Source organism: Nothoprocta perdicaria, unplaced genomic scaffold, assembly GCF_003342845.1.
Source record: "Nothoprocta perdicaria isolate Ctin4 unplaced genomic scaffold, notPer1 scaffold_167, whole genome shotgun sequence".
In the NCBI taxonomy this organism is placed as follows: Eukaryota; Metazoa; Chordata; class Aves; order Tinamiformes; family Tinamidae; genus Nothoprocta; species Nothoprocta perdicaria.
This window is the reverse complement of record NW_020454838.1, coordinates 751,302-770,324: the sequence shown is the minus strand read 5'-3', so window position 1 is coordinate 770,324 and position 19,023 is coordinate 751,302. Positions and strand designations below refer to the sequence as shown.

The window sequence follows — 19,023 nt, the reverse complement described above, 5'->3', positions numbered from 1 at the left end:
CCAAATTCAACAGAGGTACCCAAGTAACCTGTCTTCCTCTCTAAGGAAGACAGCAAGAAAAAAAAAAAAAAAAAAAAGTATTCTTTATTTTGATGGAAGGGGTTAAAATAAAGTTAAAAAAAATAGAGAGGGGAAGTAAATGAGATGCAGAAAGAGAGGGGCATCACAGATAGGGGCTCCCACCCGCCACATCCAGGGAGTCATCCTCTCTTGCTGGTGTTAAACAGAGCTGATCCTGCAGCTCAAGTGAAATTTGGCACTTCTCCCACCCTGACATTTCAGGGTGACAACACACTGCCGACAACATATTATCAATGGTTGGTACATGGGTATTATTTGCTTTTACAGCCATCAAAACCATGTAGAAACACAGTAAAGAAAATAATGCAAAGTTGGGAAAAGGACAGAATTCAGACTGTCCACATAATTTCTATTTTGCCTGTCATGGGTATAGTCTACAGTTACTTGATCATGTAATTCTGCTTCCCTAGGACATCATTTCTTATTCAATACGTATGAGGGAGGCTAAACAGCAATAAACTAAAGGTACCTATTTAACCTAATTCTGCCATTTCTAACTTTCAAATGTCTTGCTTAACTAATGCATTTCTTTGTATACAATTTTCAGAGCCTACCAAAATACGGTAGTCTTCACCATTTCTGTTTATTATCTAACGAACATCTAGTCTTGAAACTATCTATGTTTCAACTGCAGAATAATCTGTTGAATGCTATCACTAGCAATTGCCCTTAAAATAACTCAAACCTCATAAAAGCCATTTTCTAATAAATGCATTTTAAAATGAGTTTTAAATTCACTGTGTTGGATTTTTATAAACTGCAAGTACTACAAATTAAATTTGGCCCATTTAATTCTTGTAAGTACCTTTCACATAGGTCTTCAATTTATTTTATAACCTTAGTATGTCTATCTTTTTTTTTTTATTTAACTTATAAATAGAACACAAATACTGCCATATAACTCTTAGCCTCTCCAATGCAGGCTTCAAATCATTTCGACAAAAATCTGAATCATTCGTTACGCATTTTATTTGATTTTTCTTATGTGACAATGTATTAAATATGTACTAAATACAGTACCTAAACTGAGGAGCGCTGGCATGAGATCCATAACAACTCAGGAAAGATTTCCACTAGACACCCCTCCCATTTCCTTCTCCTTCTCCAATTTCTAAGCCAAGCGTCACTCACATTGCCCCTTCCAATTACCACCATTTCAAGTGATTAAACTATTTTTTTCCTGTTCTTAAAGACACAAAACATAAGCGATTCCCCTACGACTTTAACACAATTCAGTAGCAGATTCCTGGTAGAAAGTGAACAACAAAAATAAAGCAATTCCCCTTGGCCTCTCACATGCTGTTACCACCAGGGGTGAGCTCATCTTGCTTCCTGCACTATGCAGGCTAGGCCATCATCAGCTTTCGGATGACAGATGTCTGAGGAAAATCCAGGGGGATGAGGCCAGTGGTGTTGATTCAGGAGGTGGCACCACGCTCTTCCCTCTGAATCATTTGGAGCCATTATTCCAGCAGCGATCCTGAAGCATTCTGCTTTGAGTGAGCTGTCAAACTGAAGTTGGGACCACTGAACGTGACAAGAGATGAATGAGAAAAGCCAAGAATTGTCTGCAGAAACTAAAGGATCCCCACATTCCTCACCCTCTTGATGATACAGGTATGGGGGCTAGCAGCGAATTCAGCACGCTCAGTATAACCTGTTAGAGATACTTTGGTAAACAACCATTTTAGACACAAGGAGTGGGGCAGAACTGGAAGCCCAGGTGCATCCTAACAGCAGATAATGGTCCTCACACATCTGTGCTCGCAGGGCTGCTGGGACAAGGGAGGGAAACCTTGTCGAGCCATGAGAGCTCTTTGGTTCACGTATCACTGCAGGACACAGGTCAGCACCGTCGCTGCTCGGCTCATGCCATATCTCCCTGAAAAGCACAATAATTTCTACATAACTCTAATGACTAATTTGTAACGTCAGTTAAAGTTAGGCAATCCTGATGTACTCCATAATGCTGAACAGCAAATAAATGAGATCAGAATTTGGCTCAGAGTTCCCGTATTTTGGGGATCTTTCAGGAGAGCGTGTGCTATATAGACCAAACGCTGCCTGGCCAAGCAGGGGGAAACCCACAATTTAGCGAAATCACCGGAATGATGGTGGCTGTGAGCCTTCAAATTTAGGTTTGTTCTGGGGGCTAAGACCCTACAATAAATGCTCTCAGATTATGTAGCTATCTGAGTCATTTTGCAACTGGTGACCCTTATAATGATGTTCTCGTTTTCAGAGCCAGTGTGACGCTACGCAGCGATTTGTCTGTTAAATTGAATCTTTGCCTCTAGATAGATAGATAGATATAAAGTTTATTTTGAAATGTCTTCTAGTGCCTCTGAGCCTGACTGATGTGAGATGTTATTTTGAACATGCCAAAGCATCTGAACGGCTCCAGTCCTTTCTTTTCAGCGCGCATTCCTTGATAAGTGGCAAAGCTTCCCACTTATCAGTCACTCAAAGTGACTGGGGCTGTCAGTTGTGTACAAAGCGCAATCAGTTTGGAAGCAGAGACACCAGCATTTTTCTTCTCAGCTTGAAGCAAACACGTTTTGACTGCTAGTCATTCAATTTTAAAGCATCTTCAATTAGGGGCGGATGAAGATATAAAGAAAACACATCCTAAACACCTCCGCCAGCCAGCAGTAAAAAATTTATTGTTATCTCCTGCTTTACCTTAGCGTAGGGGCAGCAAGAGCAGCCTATTTTTATTTTGGCTGCACAGCAGAAGTGCTCCTCACTGCACACACGCTCCATAGCTCTATAGGCAGCATCAGGGCTGTGAAGGGGTCCTGTTCACCTGTACAAACCACTGTAGTGCTCCCTTTTTTGATGCTGTGTGCTGTGTAGCTACCTGTAGGGWCACATAAGTAGAGCCCCATGTGCGCTATGAACAACAACATTCACAAATTGACACATGCAGCCTCTATAGGCACTAAAGCTCCAATAAAAGTAATTATATATATATATATTTATATATATATATGATGCAATGCTGACAAGGAGAGAAGAAATAAAAAATACTGCTGGCAGAAAAGAGGAGCTGAGGAAGAGAGCAGGCAACCGTCTGAGAAAGATTACTTAGGAAAGCAGAAGTGGAAGGGAGCTGTAGAAGTTACGGTGCATTGGAAGGCAGGGTCTCAGTGAGAGCACTTGCTGGCAGCCTTAGTGGAGAGGGACCAAGACGAGGCCTTGGTGCACAGCACTATCACCTCTGAGGTAGGGTCTGTTGGTATGTTTCTTATAGTCCTAAGTGCTGGGTTATTTTTGATGTTTGAGGGTTCATGGTTTTGTTTTGTTTCTAATAGAAGTAAGTTTCTAGCTCTCCATCGTGATTCCATGAAAAACCTGGAAAATCTGAATTCTGTAATTTCCAGTACCAAAAAGGAAACTAAGAAACAAATGCTAAAAGGACAACAAAAAAAGTCATGAAGCTTGACAATATCTGGTGGCTTCTGAACGTTTGGACAGGCAACAGTGGGGAAGCTTTGTGTCAGCGAGTGCTCTTCCAACAGCACAGCTAAGCACAGGCAAAAAGGCGATTCCTCTGAGGAAAACATYTCCTTGCAATGTTAATAAACTCAAGCTGTCCACATGTCAAACAGCTTCCCCGTGCCCCCGTTGGAGATCAGCACGGGTGGGCGCCACCAGGCAGCCGCGCGGCCCCTATGAGGGCACGAGGAGGGCGCGAGGGCGAGGCGGGCGCTGGCTCCGGCGGCGCGGAGGGCCGCTCCKCACGCGCGGATACGTACAGGAGCAACCTGCGGCGCTCGCTCCTACACGGCTTCACTTTTAATGGTAATGGCAGGAGGGGAGGCCCGTAGGCTCCTCTGGAGTGTATGCACCATATCCCCCAGCAAAACACACACTTTATGTGCAGCGCTTGGGAGGACGGAAAGCCATTAGCTCATGCTGACTTCTAGCCGCGTTTTCCTATTTTCTTTTTCACTCCTCCCTTTCCCTATCTCCTCCCCCAGCCTTGTCTCTTTCTTCTTCTTTTTTTTTTGTTTTGTTTTGTTTTGTTTTGGTATAATTAATTTCCCAAGGGCTCTTCCCTGCTCCAGGGACAGGCGAGTTCTTCGGAGAGCTGATCGGACATCAGCTGCAGAGCCTTTGTGAGAAACAATTGGTTGGGCTCCGCCGGCAGCCTCCGTTGTTTGGGAAGAGGTTGCAAAGTCATGGGAAAGGCTGCAGCGTGACTCGTCCCGGGCCCGTCTTCCCGCGTCGAGCGTGCCCATGTTTATGAGCTTCGGAAAAACAGCTGCTCCCGACACATGACGAATTCGGACAAAGTGTCCCCAACCGAGGAGCCCGTTCGGGTGGACCCTGCAGTCACAGCTCCTCAGACCCACGCTGCTATGAACACAAAACAAACAGCCCGAGGGCTCTGGGCGGAGAGCGCCTGTTCTCAAAACATCCTGCAGGGTGAGAAGGAAGACGCTCCCTCACAGCGTCCCACCGAGGAGGGCTCCCAATAAACTCCCACTGCAGATGAAGAAGGGCACTCTGTGCAGCGGGATCAGGCCCGCACTTCAGCGGCTCTGTGGTCTCCCAAGGAGACCTTCTGCCCTCCCCTCTCTCGGATATGCAAAGAGGAGCCCACTTACAGAAGGGCTGAGGCGCTCGTGCTGCGCAAGGCCTTGCAAAGGGTTCGCGGCACCAGCGAGCCCTGCTCTGCCATTGCCYGCTTCCCAGGGGAGCAGAATTCCCGGGGAAAACTCCGGCACAGAATCAACGGGCGTTACTAAAGCTGCAACTGAGCACCTCTGCACTGGCTGCTCACTTCTGCATCATCATCTCCAACCCTGTAAGGCCTCCCATGGAAATCGAGGTTGCAGGCATGTGAGTAGGTATGGAGCCAGGAATAAAAATCTCCCAAATCCTTAACGCTGCTCTGAGGAGATACCCACAGAGCAAGGTTTAAGGGTAAGGGCCTCTCCCCTCCTTACTTAAGGCACAAAGTACTCAAGTACTTAGCTCACTCTGCACCGAAGGGGTTGGCTTTCCAGCAGGACATGGCATGTGAAAAGATGAGTGGCATGTGAAAAGATGAGCTGTGTTGGGAGTGTAATTTACAGGAAAACTTCCTGGGGCCGGGACCACATCTTCACATTCCTCACGAACAAGGAAACTCTCAGCGCCTGCTCACAACAAGGAGCAATTGCTGCTTTTTACCACTGAGTCCAAATTGCCTGCATTTGTTCTGAAGGAGGTTAGCAGGCCAGTCAAAATCTCTTTTATTTTTGTTTAAGAAGCAGAAAGAGCGGGGAGGCGGAGAGGCCCGCGCGTCACGCAGCCGGCTCTGGGCAACAGCTGCTCTCATGGCCGAGCGGCTCAACAGCAGCAACTACCAAAGCCCATCACCGTAGCTAACTGTGGGGGTAACTCGTCCTATCCGAATCCCGACAGAAGCAAGTTGCTGTAGCAGTGTTTTGGAAGGCTGGAATCAAAACAGAGCCACTTTGTGTTTGGAAAGTTTTGAAAATAACAACTCCGTGCCATTTATAACTTACATTTAAGCTCAAGGAATGTTCTTTTTCTGAGCTTCTGTGCAACTCAGAAACCAAATCCTTCCCTCCTCCCCTCTCAAAAAGATAGATTTCAAAAAAAATGACATCTGGTTACAGGAAGGACTAACCATTTTGCAGAAAATTCCAAGTGTTCAAGATTTTACTACATTCCAAATCGGAACAACACCTTTAAACCTCCAATTTAATGAGAACGGGAATATTCTGCTTTGGGAACATTAGTGCAGCCAGGCCTCTCCACTTACCAACACAACTAACTCATGGGGAAAGGGCTCCAGGCAGCTGGCAAGGGGCGAGGAGGACGGAAAGCTGGATGCAGGCTCCAAGGGGGAAAGGTTATGTGGAGCCCAAGCCAAGAAGAAGCTCGGGGTCGCTGCGGGACTCACCAAACCCGGGAAGTCTGCAGGGCCAAGGAGGCTGCAGGGCCTCAGCACAGATACAGGCTGATCGTCAGCCCGCTGAAACACACCCGCAGGTGCAGGCTGATCACACGTGGCATCAGCCCACTGACACACACGGCCATCAAGTGACCAATACCTGACCTGACAGGAATTGCTCTGAAATTACAAGATGGTATTTTTAGCTCTCGGGCTAACTCAACACYCAGCAATGACTAAAAGTTACTAACCATGTATCTGTAATATTAACCCCAAATTTAAAAAGTGTGGCCCAGATGCTAAAACCACTATGAAGTAGTGCTGTTGCTTCCTGCAGCTTCAAGTGCTTGGTTTCACATTATCAGCAATCTGAAGTGCTCCAAAATCTTCAGCCGGGCTTTCCAAAAAGAATTTTGACTAAAAATCAGAACAGTTTAAAAAGCAACATTTGGCCTCCTTTTCTTTTTTTTTGTTGCCTTCTAATTTTGGAACATGGAGTGTTGGTGGTTTCAAACTTTGCCCAGAAACACGAGAGCTGGAAGTTTACACATTGAGTAAATGAAGGCTGGCATTTTCATGTCTCACATGACTCCAAGAGCTGGGCCTTGAGGATAAGGCACTAAACTTTCTCAGGTTCTCTCCAGAATTGTAAGGGATTAGCAACATTGGTTTAATCACATTTTAGGTTGCAAGTCTGACCCATTTTATCAACAGCGCCCTACTGAATATGAATTGCCTTATGAATTTTAACAACCATATTTCATTTTAAATGTAGTTCAATTAAGATGATCGCCGTCACCGAGCTTCAAAGCAAGCCAGTCCATCACCAATCTGGGTGGGATGGTTTCTCTGAGCAATTGGAAGGTATAAGCTGTACCGTGCTACAAAACCTGGAATCCCAAGCATGACACCACGCACACTTATTGCCTGTATTAGGGACCAGACCACGGACATGAATRAAAGTCTCCACGTTTCTCTCGCTCTCTGCCCCTCTGATGGGACACACACAGAGCCCCAGCTTTCAACATGTTCTGAAACGAGACCACCAGCAAGTGGATTAYGCCCTAAAGAAGATGGGGAGGTGACAAGGAGAGCATCCCTGAGGCCCTGAAGCACCTACTCTACAGTTGGCCATTCTGCCTCTTTGCTGAAGTCCCCCCGGTATCCGGAGACAAGCTCGTTCCTCTGCGTCCATGAAACCTCATTCCCATCACTTCAGAAGACACAGAGTCAACCAGAGACTCCTGCTGGGCACGTTTTCCAAGCCCAAGCAGCTCACACGTCTTTCTTCAGCATCACAGAAGCAACTGGTTTAATTGAGCTGGAGTTACACGGAGCACTCGCAGCCCTCCAAGGAGGAAAGCAGGCGGCTGGGCTCCCTCCTCGCTCGCGTACGGCGCGCGCCACTCGGCGCTGGCTGGCTGGGGTACGGAGAAAGGGAAGGGTTTCCAAGTTAGCGCGCTGAGAGAAAGGGGTCATAAATCAGGGGGTCACAGCTTCGTTTCTTTTTTCTTTTAAAACCCTCGTGTATTATGCTTTCAGTAGCTCCCCCCCTCCCCTTTTTCTGTGTAGTAATTTATCTGGAATTACGGCAACTCTTACAAGCCTAGAAAAATTTGGCTCAAGCAAAATGAATCCTTTGTCATAAAGAGGTTGTGTTCATAACTGCAGCCTAATCATTCAATTGCACATAAGTCAAATAGTTATCCAGACTTTGTAGGAATATTTCCCCGTCAATAAATCTCAYACTATTTAAAAACTCCAGGCCAACRTGACAGAGGYCTGTTAGATTAATTAGGGCAAGGTCAGGAAATCTGAACTCACAGCTACTTTCATGTCACAGTTTTGTTCCACCTACCATAACCTGATTGTAAACTCATATATGATTTTAAATGCATACATTACGGTGACTTTCTYGTTTCCATTTATGCACAAAGGCAGATTTCTTCACTCTACTTCTCTCAGATAACAGTGGGCTATGYGTGCGACCAAGAAAAAGGTTTTCTCTTTCTACTCTTTGTCAATATGTTTTGTATTTTAAAAGATTTTTTTTTTAAATCAGTGACTTCACAGTCTAATCTTGGATAGCAACCAGAATTCGAGAGACTACAAGACCTTACAAAACGTGGAACTGGCAAGAGGCAGGCAGCAAAATCCAAGTTTCACTACCAATAGTTCATCTCTATAGGAATGAGAGGACATTATTGTCTCTACGCCTGTTCAATTCTTGACCTTATCATGTGACCATCAAAAAGGAGGGTGCCCCAAATCTGATGGGCTCTGTGTGAAGTGGCCGCTGGAGGTGAAATTCTGACCTTGGCGGGGTCAATATTTCATCTGAAATTCCTTGAGACGGGCCTCCAAGTCATTTCTGAGGCCTGCAGCTTGTGGTAGCTAACTGACATTCATTCACTGCGGACTTGGGTCAAACCTGGACAGGGATCAAGAGATGAAAGGCTCTATATCTCATTATCAATAATCACTGTCCCTCACTACTCGCCCAAAAAAGACATACTTCATTCTTATCTACAAGGATGTCAAACTTAAAAAGGGATGGGGTCAAATTTTGTTAACTTCTATTTACTTCTATTTGCTGCCTATAAGACAATTTCCTCTTTCACTCTTAYAGCTAAAGCTCAAGAATGTAAATACTTTCCATGATATTGTAGAGGCTCTACTGTTTTTTATAAGTTTTATTAGACATACCAATAAAGAATTAAACAGAAATCCTTTCACATATGAATTTAAAGAAGAAGACAAAAATGCAAAGGTTGAGGCCAAGTCTGGCCTTACCAACCCCAAAACTCTTTTCAGCAAAGCATGTGTCTTTCACATGCTGCCTTGTAATAGAGGATTRCAACTTCCCCAGAAGCTTTTCCTAGCAACAGAAGTCAGGATACTGAAAGAATATCCCCTGAAAGCATAGAGGCAGTTTCTCCATTAGTGTGAAGCCATACAATTCCTCCATTTTCAGCGGAATTATGTTCTAATAAAYCAGCTAAGGAGATAACCCATAATTTTATGCAGCTAATTCTAAAACATTAAAGTGAAGTTTTAGAAAGAAAATCCTGATGTTACTGAACAAACAGAACATAACATCCACTTCCCACAGTTACTTGCAATGCTCTATAAATAACTACAGGCTCAAGCAGTCAGAGATTTTACTGTGACTGTAAATATCTGTAGAATGTCAAACCCATCATTTGTTAATCTGTGAAAATTTTCATGGCCAAGCTGATTTGCATTATTCCCAAAACAGGAGTTTGCATATATACACATGGAAGAAAAGTAACCAAAGACAGCAAATGGCATAAAAACAGTCTTCTGAATACATTAATTTTAAAAAGTTAAAGAAAGTTTACTGATTACATTGGGTTAACAACTGTTTTTCTACTGGGAGCAAACATGCAGGTACCCAAGACCTAGATAGTTGCTCTCTAAAATCTAACCAATCTTTCAAACAGTTGCACATTCAGACAGCACTTCACTTAAAACACTGAAAGACTCCAGATTTTAACACTTTGAGCAGTGCAAAGGATAGACAGGTAATGACTAGTGACTGGAGAAAACTGTTCAACAAAATATTAAACAGAATTGTAGGAGAAACGTCCAATCCAACCTTTTCCAACCTTTTTTTTTTTAAACTCAGTTCCTATCGGCAGCTGCAATGCACTCTCAGAGAACATGATCCTGCRAACCTTTGCTCAAGTGACTAGCTCCTCTGACATGTGCTTCTTGATCCCTACACGAGCAGTGTTAACCATAAGAAGGCTTTCAGAAACTCAAAAAATGACATTTCGTTGCTTAGAGACAGGTAACATCCACATGTTTTCATGAAAACATGGTGTTTCACAGAAACATCTGTGTTTTCATGAATAAGAAGTGAAGCTCTCTACGGACTTTCTTAAGAAACTATGACAATAACAGAGGAAAGTGAGGATGGTGCAGGAGAATGGAAAAGGAGAGAAAAGAGATAACAGAGGCATGGGTGGAGACGGAATCTCTGACCTGGATCTGTTGCTGAAGAAGGTTAATTTTGTGTTGTTGCTGCAGGAGCTGCTGCTGTTGTCTTGCAATCTGTGGAGAAATTGCACAGAAGAAATGTGAGACACGTATCATCATTCCTGGAACTGGTACATAGGAATTTTCCACCCTGCTTGCTTCTTTAAACTGCCCTATTAAGCTAAAAACCTCCAAGTGTGGTTGGCAGCAGCTTGTACTGAGGCAGGTGCTCATATTCGGGAGCAATTCACAGTTGATACTAATGTGAAAAAGGGACATTATGGACAGAGGCAATTCGGGACATTAGGGACAATGCTGTGCTGGACATGAAGAGAAGGAATGATGCAAAAATCCCTTCTGTCTCGTTACCTTAGGGAATGGCACTGCTGAAGCCAAAACACATGAGCATTCATCTGCTCCTCCCTGCTGCAGGAGGAAGAACAGAGGCAGAGAGGATGGCAAATAGGAGGAGAAGGTAGAAGAGGCAAGAAAAGTAGAAGGGGCAGTAACCATCTTTTCACGTTAGGTATTACCTATCAAAAGCTTTCAAGAGGGGAAGTGTGGCACCCAGGAGAAGGCTGTTAGTGTGTGCGTTTCACTGAGGGAGAAACAGATACGGAGAGCCTGGAAGTGGCTTTGGGAAGCCCCTGTGCTGCTCACACCCCCACGAGCCTGTCACCTGGAAGAGGTCAGGGGCTGGGGCAGCTCAGGGTAGCTCCACCCTGAAACCAGTTTGCAGGGGTTGATGAAATAGATCTGAGCCTTCTAAGTCAAAATCACCTGTATTTTCTATAAGAACTTCCTCTCTTTCTCCTTTGGCTGGACGATGGAGAAGCCTACCAGGAAAACACACACAGTACTGGAATCACAATTCTCAGAGGACTGAGAAAGAAAAACCAACGGGTACCTCAAAATTGAGAAACAAACTTAAAGTCTTTTCCTTGATTCTTCACAAAAGCTCTGGTCTAACTGAGAGCACAGCAGCTAGAAGGAGGATTGCTCAGGGTGAGATGGGCCTTTCCATATCCTTAAGGGGAAGAGTTTTGAGCATTATTCCCTCAGGGTTTTTTTTTTCCATTTCTATTATTAAATTATTATCATAAGAAACGCTTGCTTACTGTTCACTCCACATCCAAAAGATTAACAAACGATTTTCTTTCTAGAGCCTCGCCTTAGGTGACCATAATGAATTGCTGTGATTTTTTTTTATTTTGGTTAACTTTTCTATAACACTGAATTATAAACAATTGCTTAAATTAGAAGAAATGCAAATTATCCTAATAGTAGCCTTGCAGATTTTTTTCCTGCYTTCTCCTCCATTTGCTCATTTTCTCTTTCACTTACAGATCTTTCAGCCATCCTAAAACAACAGTGACTTCAGTAAGGCAGAGGAAAACATGCATTTCTGCTAAAAGTTGCATGTTTCCACATCATTCAAAAAAAATCATGCTCTTGCATAAAATATTGTGTCCAGCTGCATACATCTGAACTGTTCATATGTGAACCTACTTTTGCACCTCCAGTGGAGACTATATTTGCAAGAACATAAAATCAAGCCTTTGAAGTGCAAGAAAACACACACACACACACACACACACACACACACACACACATTCACTGATTTTATATTCTTCCCTACATTTTTTCAGTGCTGACAAAAAGATCCCTTTTTTTAAAAAAATGAGGTTAGGATCCAAACGCCCTGTTTTGTACCTGCTGCACCTCTTCAGTATGCTTGAAGGCAAGTGGTACTGGAAGAGTATTCAGGAGAGTTGAATTTGCACACTTAGGAAAAACAAGCCACTACGGAAAGAGAATCCCCTCAACTGTAGGGCATTCCTTTYGAAGCCAAAGGACACAGAAATTTCACCTGCTCCAAGCTAAGCCGTTGGTTCCAATATACTTTTATTCGAATTTCTCCTCCGAAGAAAAGAAGCGAACACAAATTCTCGGCAGAGAACCAACTTGAGAAGCATCCTCCCTAGCAGAGGAGCTGCTGGAGAGCCCTTGAAGCCGCAAGGCTCTGCACTGACCGCTCACCTGTTCCTGCTGCTGCTTGGCCAGCTCCATTTGCTGGCGCTGCTTCTCGATCTGCGAGGCCGCCAGCTTCTTCTGCTCGTCGTGGGCCGCGAGCAGCTGCTCTCGCAAGCTGGTCAGCTGGTTGATCATGCCCATGAGCTGCCGTTCTTTCTCAGCGAGGCTTTCGGGAGTCCCTGCGCATCACACGGTGAAAGAAACACAAAGGGAAAGAGGAGAGGGGAAATCGGGGATTAGTTTGGATTTTGCAACTTCACTGCAAGCAAAAATGTTATCAGAACCAAAGTGCAGCAGCACATTGCAATATATTTGCAGGAAAATGAGCCAGGAAGATGTTCTTGTGTGTTGGTGTTCCCCTTCAATGCTTCCTTGCCCTTTCATCTATTTTGCATTGCCTTTTTGCCTCCAGCATTAGTAGGGAAAAAAATAGTCTGTTTTATAAGAGCTTCAAATTTTAATATTGTTTACGCAGCACAGACATCATGGGGATCAAAACATTTCCATCATGAAAAGTCTGCAACTTTTTTTGTCAGAAGCCTATGACAAAATGATGCCCAGGCTGTTTAGCCTGCAGAAGCTGCCAGGTGTCCATCAGCACCTGCCTATAGCCAAGGGGAAGCAGAGAAGCCTCCTGGCTGGTGCCTGCCGCTGCCCCCAACACKCTCACCATCACCAGCACAAGCTGGTGATGCCATCCAGAGCTGCCCAGTTGARTGTGGAAGGACACTGGGATTAAAGTGTCAATAGTCGGTATGCTGGCATTGCTGAAGAAGAGAATTTTTAAAGGAGGGGGGAAAAAAGGCGTGTGTAAATGTGCTAGAAAATGCGGTGAGTTAAAGGCAACCCAGCGTCTCTGCTCTTTTCGCAGTTGTTTCTTCTATGAGAGCTCCAAAGACAACTGGCTACCTCCTCTATCTCGGAAGCCTTCGRCAAAGAGGCCCCCTTCCGCTCGGAATGACAGCCGTTATAAGGGAAGGTTATAAGGCAGAGGGGTTATAAGGCAGGGTTGTAAGGCAAAGAAAAATCATCCAAAGCTGTGACTCACACTCAAAAAACAAAAATGTCAGCATCGAGATACCTAATACCCTTTAACTGTGAATTTAAAAGACACAAAATACGCGTAGCAGCTACCCCAGAGCTGCCTCCAGCACCCCCACAGCCCCTGCTCTGAGCCAGGTCCCGAAGCCCTTTCTCGAGAAGCTCTGGGAAGCCACTCGGGCGATCTGGGGTGATGCCGCCTCGGGAAGGAGGCTGCTCTGGGACAATCCTGCCCCAGGAACCCCTCTCCAGCATAGGAAGTGTTCTTCTGCCAATGTCGCCAATGCTCTCCAAGTGGAAAAAAAAAATAATTGGCTACTCTACTAAACACATTCCTAGCCAACTATCAGTCAGACATGGAAAAGAGCTACTGGTAATAGCTCATTTAGGCTAACCCCCTGCCAGTGCAGGAATGTTCCCTACAATATATTTACTACAGCTTTCTAGATTGGATTGAAATGTCTGAAATGGTGAGTCATCCGCTGCTTTCTTTGGAAGATTACACCACAGCCTTAGAGGTGTCACTGTTGGGGATATTTGCTTGATATTTGGCCTAATTTGCATTCACTTCATTTCATCCTCGCGCTCCCAAGCACTATCCCATTTGCTACTTTAACCAGCTCCAAGCCCCTCAGTGCATTTGTGCACAGTTACACACAACTGCGAGAACACAAAGAGTGCAGCTTTTTGTATACAGGCAATGTCATTTGATTTAACTTTCTGTTAAGGTGCCAGAGATCAGTGTGAAAATATTCTCATTACATAACAAAGATCTATGCCGCATATACTCATATATATATATATAAAAAAAAAAAAGAAAAAGGAAAGCAGAAAACTTCAGAAACAATCTAAAACAGAAAGCACAGGACTTTAAAACTGCTTTGTTAAAACCCTCTGTGAGGAAGAATGGAAGGCAGTGGTAAAACACTACCAGTCTTTTAACTTACAACTTTCATTTCAAGCTTTGGAGGCAGAGATGTAGTTTAAGTAATGCGTTTGCCACCTGGCCCCACAATTAGTTAGAAGGGTCTATTACAGCTTCTCCATCCTTCAATTGCTTTCCTTAGGGAGGAAAAAAGGGTGCAGCATTTCCAAATGGCACAGGCAAAGGCTTCTAGAAGGCAGCTCCTGCCTTGCTCTGTCGCTTTAAGCTGGCTCTCACATTCAGAGGCTGCTGCTTTGCTGGGCTTGCCTAGTCTCGCTGGCAGTGCGACACGGCGCACGCTGAAATGGCTGAAACTGAGAAGTATTYGTGGATATTTTATTGTAAGTTTTTACTGAAGTGTGTGTGAGAGAGAAAACTGGAAAGAGAGAGAAGGAATAGACGGCATTGGGCTAGTTCTAAAGTAAGTGCAAGCAAAACCGAATCACTGTCAGATAAACGGCTCGACAACCACAGAGACACACATCAAAGATGCTCGGCGAGTGCTGGTTAATCGCTGCATTTTGAGCTCCGACAGCAGCTTTCAGCCGGGAACCCAGGAGCGCTCTGAAGCTTGCGCTAATCCGCAGCACACCTCTGACAGGGGGAAAGCCRCTTCCTTACGGAACGGGCAGCGGCCGCTCCGCGCGCAGCGGGCGGCCAGGCCGCGCGTCCCGCCGAGCAGCGTGCCGGCGCGGCCGCCCTCGCGCCCGCCACAACCAGCGCCCGGCGGCCGGCCCAGCCGCCCCCGGGAAGGCTCCTTTACCCAGCTCATCCACCCGGAGAGCAGCACGGAACCTCCCAGACCCACAGAATGGCTGAGCTTGGAAGGGACCTCTAGAGATCCTCTAGTCCAACGTTCCTGCTCAAGCAGGGACACCCAGAGCAYGGGGCACAGGGCGGCATCCAGGTGGGTTTGGAAGATCTCCAGAGAAGGAGACTCCACAACCTCCCTGGGCAGCCTGTGCCAGGGCTCCGTCATCCTCRCAGGGAAGAAGTTCTTGCTCACCTGGGGATGGAACTGTCTGTATCTCAACTTAAACCCATTTCCCCTTGTCCTGTCACTGGCCACCACTGAGAAGAGCTCGGCCCCTTCCTCCCTACATTCACCCTTCAAGTACTTATAYATGTTAATCAGATCCCTTCTCARCCTTCTCTTCTGGGCTAAACAGGCCTAGCTCGCTCAGGCTCTCCTCAWATGATAGGTGCTCCACTCCTTTAATCATCTTTGTTGCTCTCCCCTGGAGCCTCTCTAGCAGCTCCACATCCCTCTTGTCCTGAGGAGCCCAGAACTGCACCTTTCCTGCTGGGAAGACAACAGTTTTATTTAAGTGGCAGGAGCATGGTCAAGTGACGGATGAACAAAGAGCAAGAGGTCGGGCCGATGACCTGACAGTAAAGAAACTCCAGTTCCTGTTCACCAGATTCAGTTTCTTGGTTATTATTTACATTTTAAATGACTTTTGAGATGCCSAAGGGCACCCTTCATGCACTGACTTCTGGAACGCATGACCCGGGCCCCGCTGCCTTGCCCTCTCACGAACGCGACTTGTCCTCGCGTCGCTTTCCCCRAGCACCATCTGAAATGGGGATCTTGCATCTGGCTCCCTTAGGAAGAATTCTTCTGCTGGAGAATATTCTGGGAAAACAGAGCTTAGTCGGCAGGATATTTTCACGAGGAGCCCGTCCTCCCAGCAGGCAACRTTCAGGACGGTGTGGTTCCCTGGACCTCCCCGCTCCCACGGGACCCGGCGACAGCAGAAGCACGGCGAGTCGAAGCGGGGCACCACCACACCATGCAAGTCCATGGGCCTGGCAAACCAGCACTGCAGCTCCTGCTGCTGCTGGTTGGAACCAGGAGGCGCCTGGCCCGTCAGGATGCTGCTCCGGGTGCCCGCCCGGCCCTTGGTGCATGGCACGGCCGTGGCCAAGCGCGGATTCCTTGGAACAAACCTGCCGGAGCAGTCGGCACCGCAGCAGCACCGCGTGCGCTCGCGCTGCCATCTGGCATGGCCAATGAGGCAGTCTCAGCAGAAGAGGCTTCCAGAGGCTTCCAGAGGCCTCATCAGCTGCTTCSCTGCCACCAAAAGGGGATCCGGAAAAGAAGGTGTTTGTGGCTGCAGACCTCGCAGCCCRTGGCAGTAAAGGAAGACCTGGATGACCAAACCTGAGCTTGGATTATCCCAGACCACTGCACGTAACACTGGTTAAGTACTAAAAGAAATGTTCGTGAATGTGAAATAAACTATTACACATTCTTAGATCTGCTTCACAGTCCCAGACTGACGGTGGCTGTAATGTTTTAATAAACATTACAGTGCAGGCACCAGGATGACCGAACGACACACTGCAAGTGAGTCGTTCCCTCCGAAGCCCAGCGCTGGGAACGTTATCCATGAGAGGCCGCTCCCCCACGCCCCTGCAGACATGGAGATTCATCCCCCGAGTCGGCTTGCTATCAGGGCCACTACCCAAAGAGCTTCTGAACTGTCCGCATCTGCCTTGCAAAGAAAAATCAAAGAAAACAATGCTGCTTTAGAGCCTGCACGACACAATAATACTGTGTTATGTTCATATCACTATCTGCAGTTACTAAATAAAAAAAATTAAATGGAGAGAAGACTGTTTTGAAGTACTCTTTGTATTTCGAATGATGATAAGATACAATAATAATCATTAGGACATGCAGTATTTTTTAATACCRAAGCATTTGCTAATTGTTCATGAAGATTGTTAGCAGGCAGAAAAGAGCTGGTGTATTTGACTTTTCTACAGGAGAAAACTGAGGCGTGACATCTTAGAAACTCGCCTGAACTCCTTCTTAACTTTATGCACCGTAAGCAGTTTTATTTCTGGCCGTGCTGAAGGCACTGGCAGAACTATCACAGTAAAGCCAAGGATKTCACCAGCAGCTTCCATAGGGACACTTGTTATAGAAAAATATAGAAATATAGAACTATGATATAGAAATCTTTGCAAGATCAGGCTCAGTAACAGGTAGGGCTCTCTGTACAGAGACCCTGTCAGTGAGGAAGTATTGACCAACCAAGGGACAAATCCGTGTGTTGGACAACAGGGTAGTTAGGAAAAGGGGAGTCAGGACCCAACTACACCSCAGCTGAGAAGTGAGTCACRTCCAAGCATTTCCTGCARGGATAAAGCTTTTCTCACTGASACTTTAGGCATCTAAGAGTTCAAAYGTGAAGCTGAAAAAGAGCCAATAAGGAGRTTTATTCAACTGAACAGCCTATTGCCTAGGCAGCCCTTGGAAGAGTTAAACTCCTGCTAGCAATAACATCTTTGTATCCAAACAAAAACATCGGGGCAGCAGTCCACAAAATAAGGATCTCTTCTTGAGAATTTTAYTGCAGCATCTTTGCTTGACAGCTTTGTTTTCTTCCTCATCCATTTTGAGTTACTTTTATCTCCCCGCACACTTCCTAAAGTTCACTCTGGTGCACTAAATATCCCAACCCAATATTCYGATGCTCGGCAAGGGAATCAGGAGAGTGAAGCAGAGAAGCCACCTAACTTTTTTCTCCTTAGCAGCGGAACAGTCTTAGTCATGCCCCCTTTCAAGTCATCAAGCTAAAGGCTGGTATGAATTTTTTARAGAGGCCCCCGTGGATCCCCCCGGAGCGCTGCCGCTGCCCACAGGGAGCCGACGGGGCGTTCGCCCGGCCGGCGCGCTCGCCCAAACTGCTCCGACGCCTGAGGTAAGTTCCCAATCCAAACTCTTCTTTCCTCTGCCCCTGAACAGCAATGCCAGGCGTGTATTGCCGGCGAGGAGGGCCCCGTTTGCAGGAGGCCCTGCTGCGGTGCTGCCGGTGGGCACTGGTGGGTGGACGCGGCCACGCGCCCGTGCACATGTGCAAGCTGCCTCCACGCTTCCTTGATCAATGCTCCGGGGTGTTTTATTAGGGACTGGCACGGAGCTTTGCAAGCCCGTAAATCTTGGAGCTGTCAGGGCATAAACATCTGAAAACTGGCATTTATCATTAAGCATTTAAGCCAACTTTACTACACAATGACTGTCAGCACTTATGGCTACCTGCCTGGCTAAATTAAATGACTTCATTTGCTTGATATGGGAAGTCAGTGTAATAAAAGGGGACCTTCTGAATGCTTTTAACTGAGCAAACTACAGCCACCAGAAAAAAAACACAACCACAACAAAAAACCCCAAATAAGGAAAGGCTCAGACTTCAAACCTACTTCTCTGTACCTACAGTTTTATGTAATAAATCTTCTTTGCAGGACAAATACAAGTCTTTTTAAGAACTGCAAGCTGAAAGTTAGTTATTTCAGCATGTGGCCCGTCTCAATCTTTCAGGCTTCGCTGGAAGACTTTGCAGAACGAATAAAAACAAATGATGAACAATTACCCTCTTTTGCCATTACTACCCTCGAGAACTAATATTCTTYGGAGACAAAACCTCCGCCGTCTGCTCTGTAACAGACCGACACAGCACTATTTCGCAACGCTGGAAAGAAGCTGTCAGTGAATATTCTTTATTTGCTGTCATAAAAAAAGAAGTTTTGGTACAGTAGACAGTAAACAAAGCTCAGTATTTAACCAGGTTAGTAACTTATTGTCAAGGTTACAAAAGGAATAGACAACATTTGTATTGAGGCTCATTTGTGGTGAGATGTGTATTTCTCAGAGGTTATTTGCTGGTTTAGTGTCCAGACAACAGGCTAGGATCACTAGGCTAGAGAGCTAGCATTTCCTTGTGGAATTAATGCAGCAGCAGTAGCAGCAAAAGAAAACAGTAAAAACTGTGTGTGTGTGTGTATATATATATTTCTTTTTGACAGACGGGGAATTACAGCTCAGCAACAGTCATCACCCGCAGCAAATCTTTGAGGTCCTTTTAGTACAAAGGAGAATCGGTCCCTTTTGTCATCCAACACTCCGGACTACACTTAAATAAAGTGGTTTGGCCTCCATATGTTCCAACAAAATAAAGCCACTGGCATTTGCTATTTTAATTAGCGCAGTTTCAGTRTATTTTCCTCTATTAATAATCTT

General features: G+C 45.6%; 1 protein-coding gene across 2 annotated transcripts in view; it reads right to left on the bottom strand.

Annotated features, from left to right (window-relative positions):
* SOX5 (SRY-box 5) overlaps nucleotides 1–19,023 on the bottom strand; it is a 271,463-nt gene that overhangs the window by 125,545 nt on the left and 126,895 nt on the right. For both annotated transcript variants that reach the window (XM_026035780.1, XM_026035781.1), the window contains exons 5-6: nucleotides 12,035–12,207; nucleotides 10,001–10,069 (exon numbers count right to left, since the gene is read on the bottom strand). In XM_026035780.1, the coding sequence (XP_025891565.1) occupies nucleotides 10,001–10,069; nucleotides 12,035–12,207 (242 nt within the window). The remainder of the gene's footprint in view (nucleotides 1–10,000; nucleotides 10,070–12,034; nucleotides 12,208–19,023) is intronic.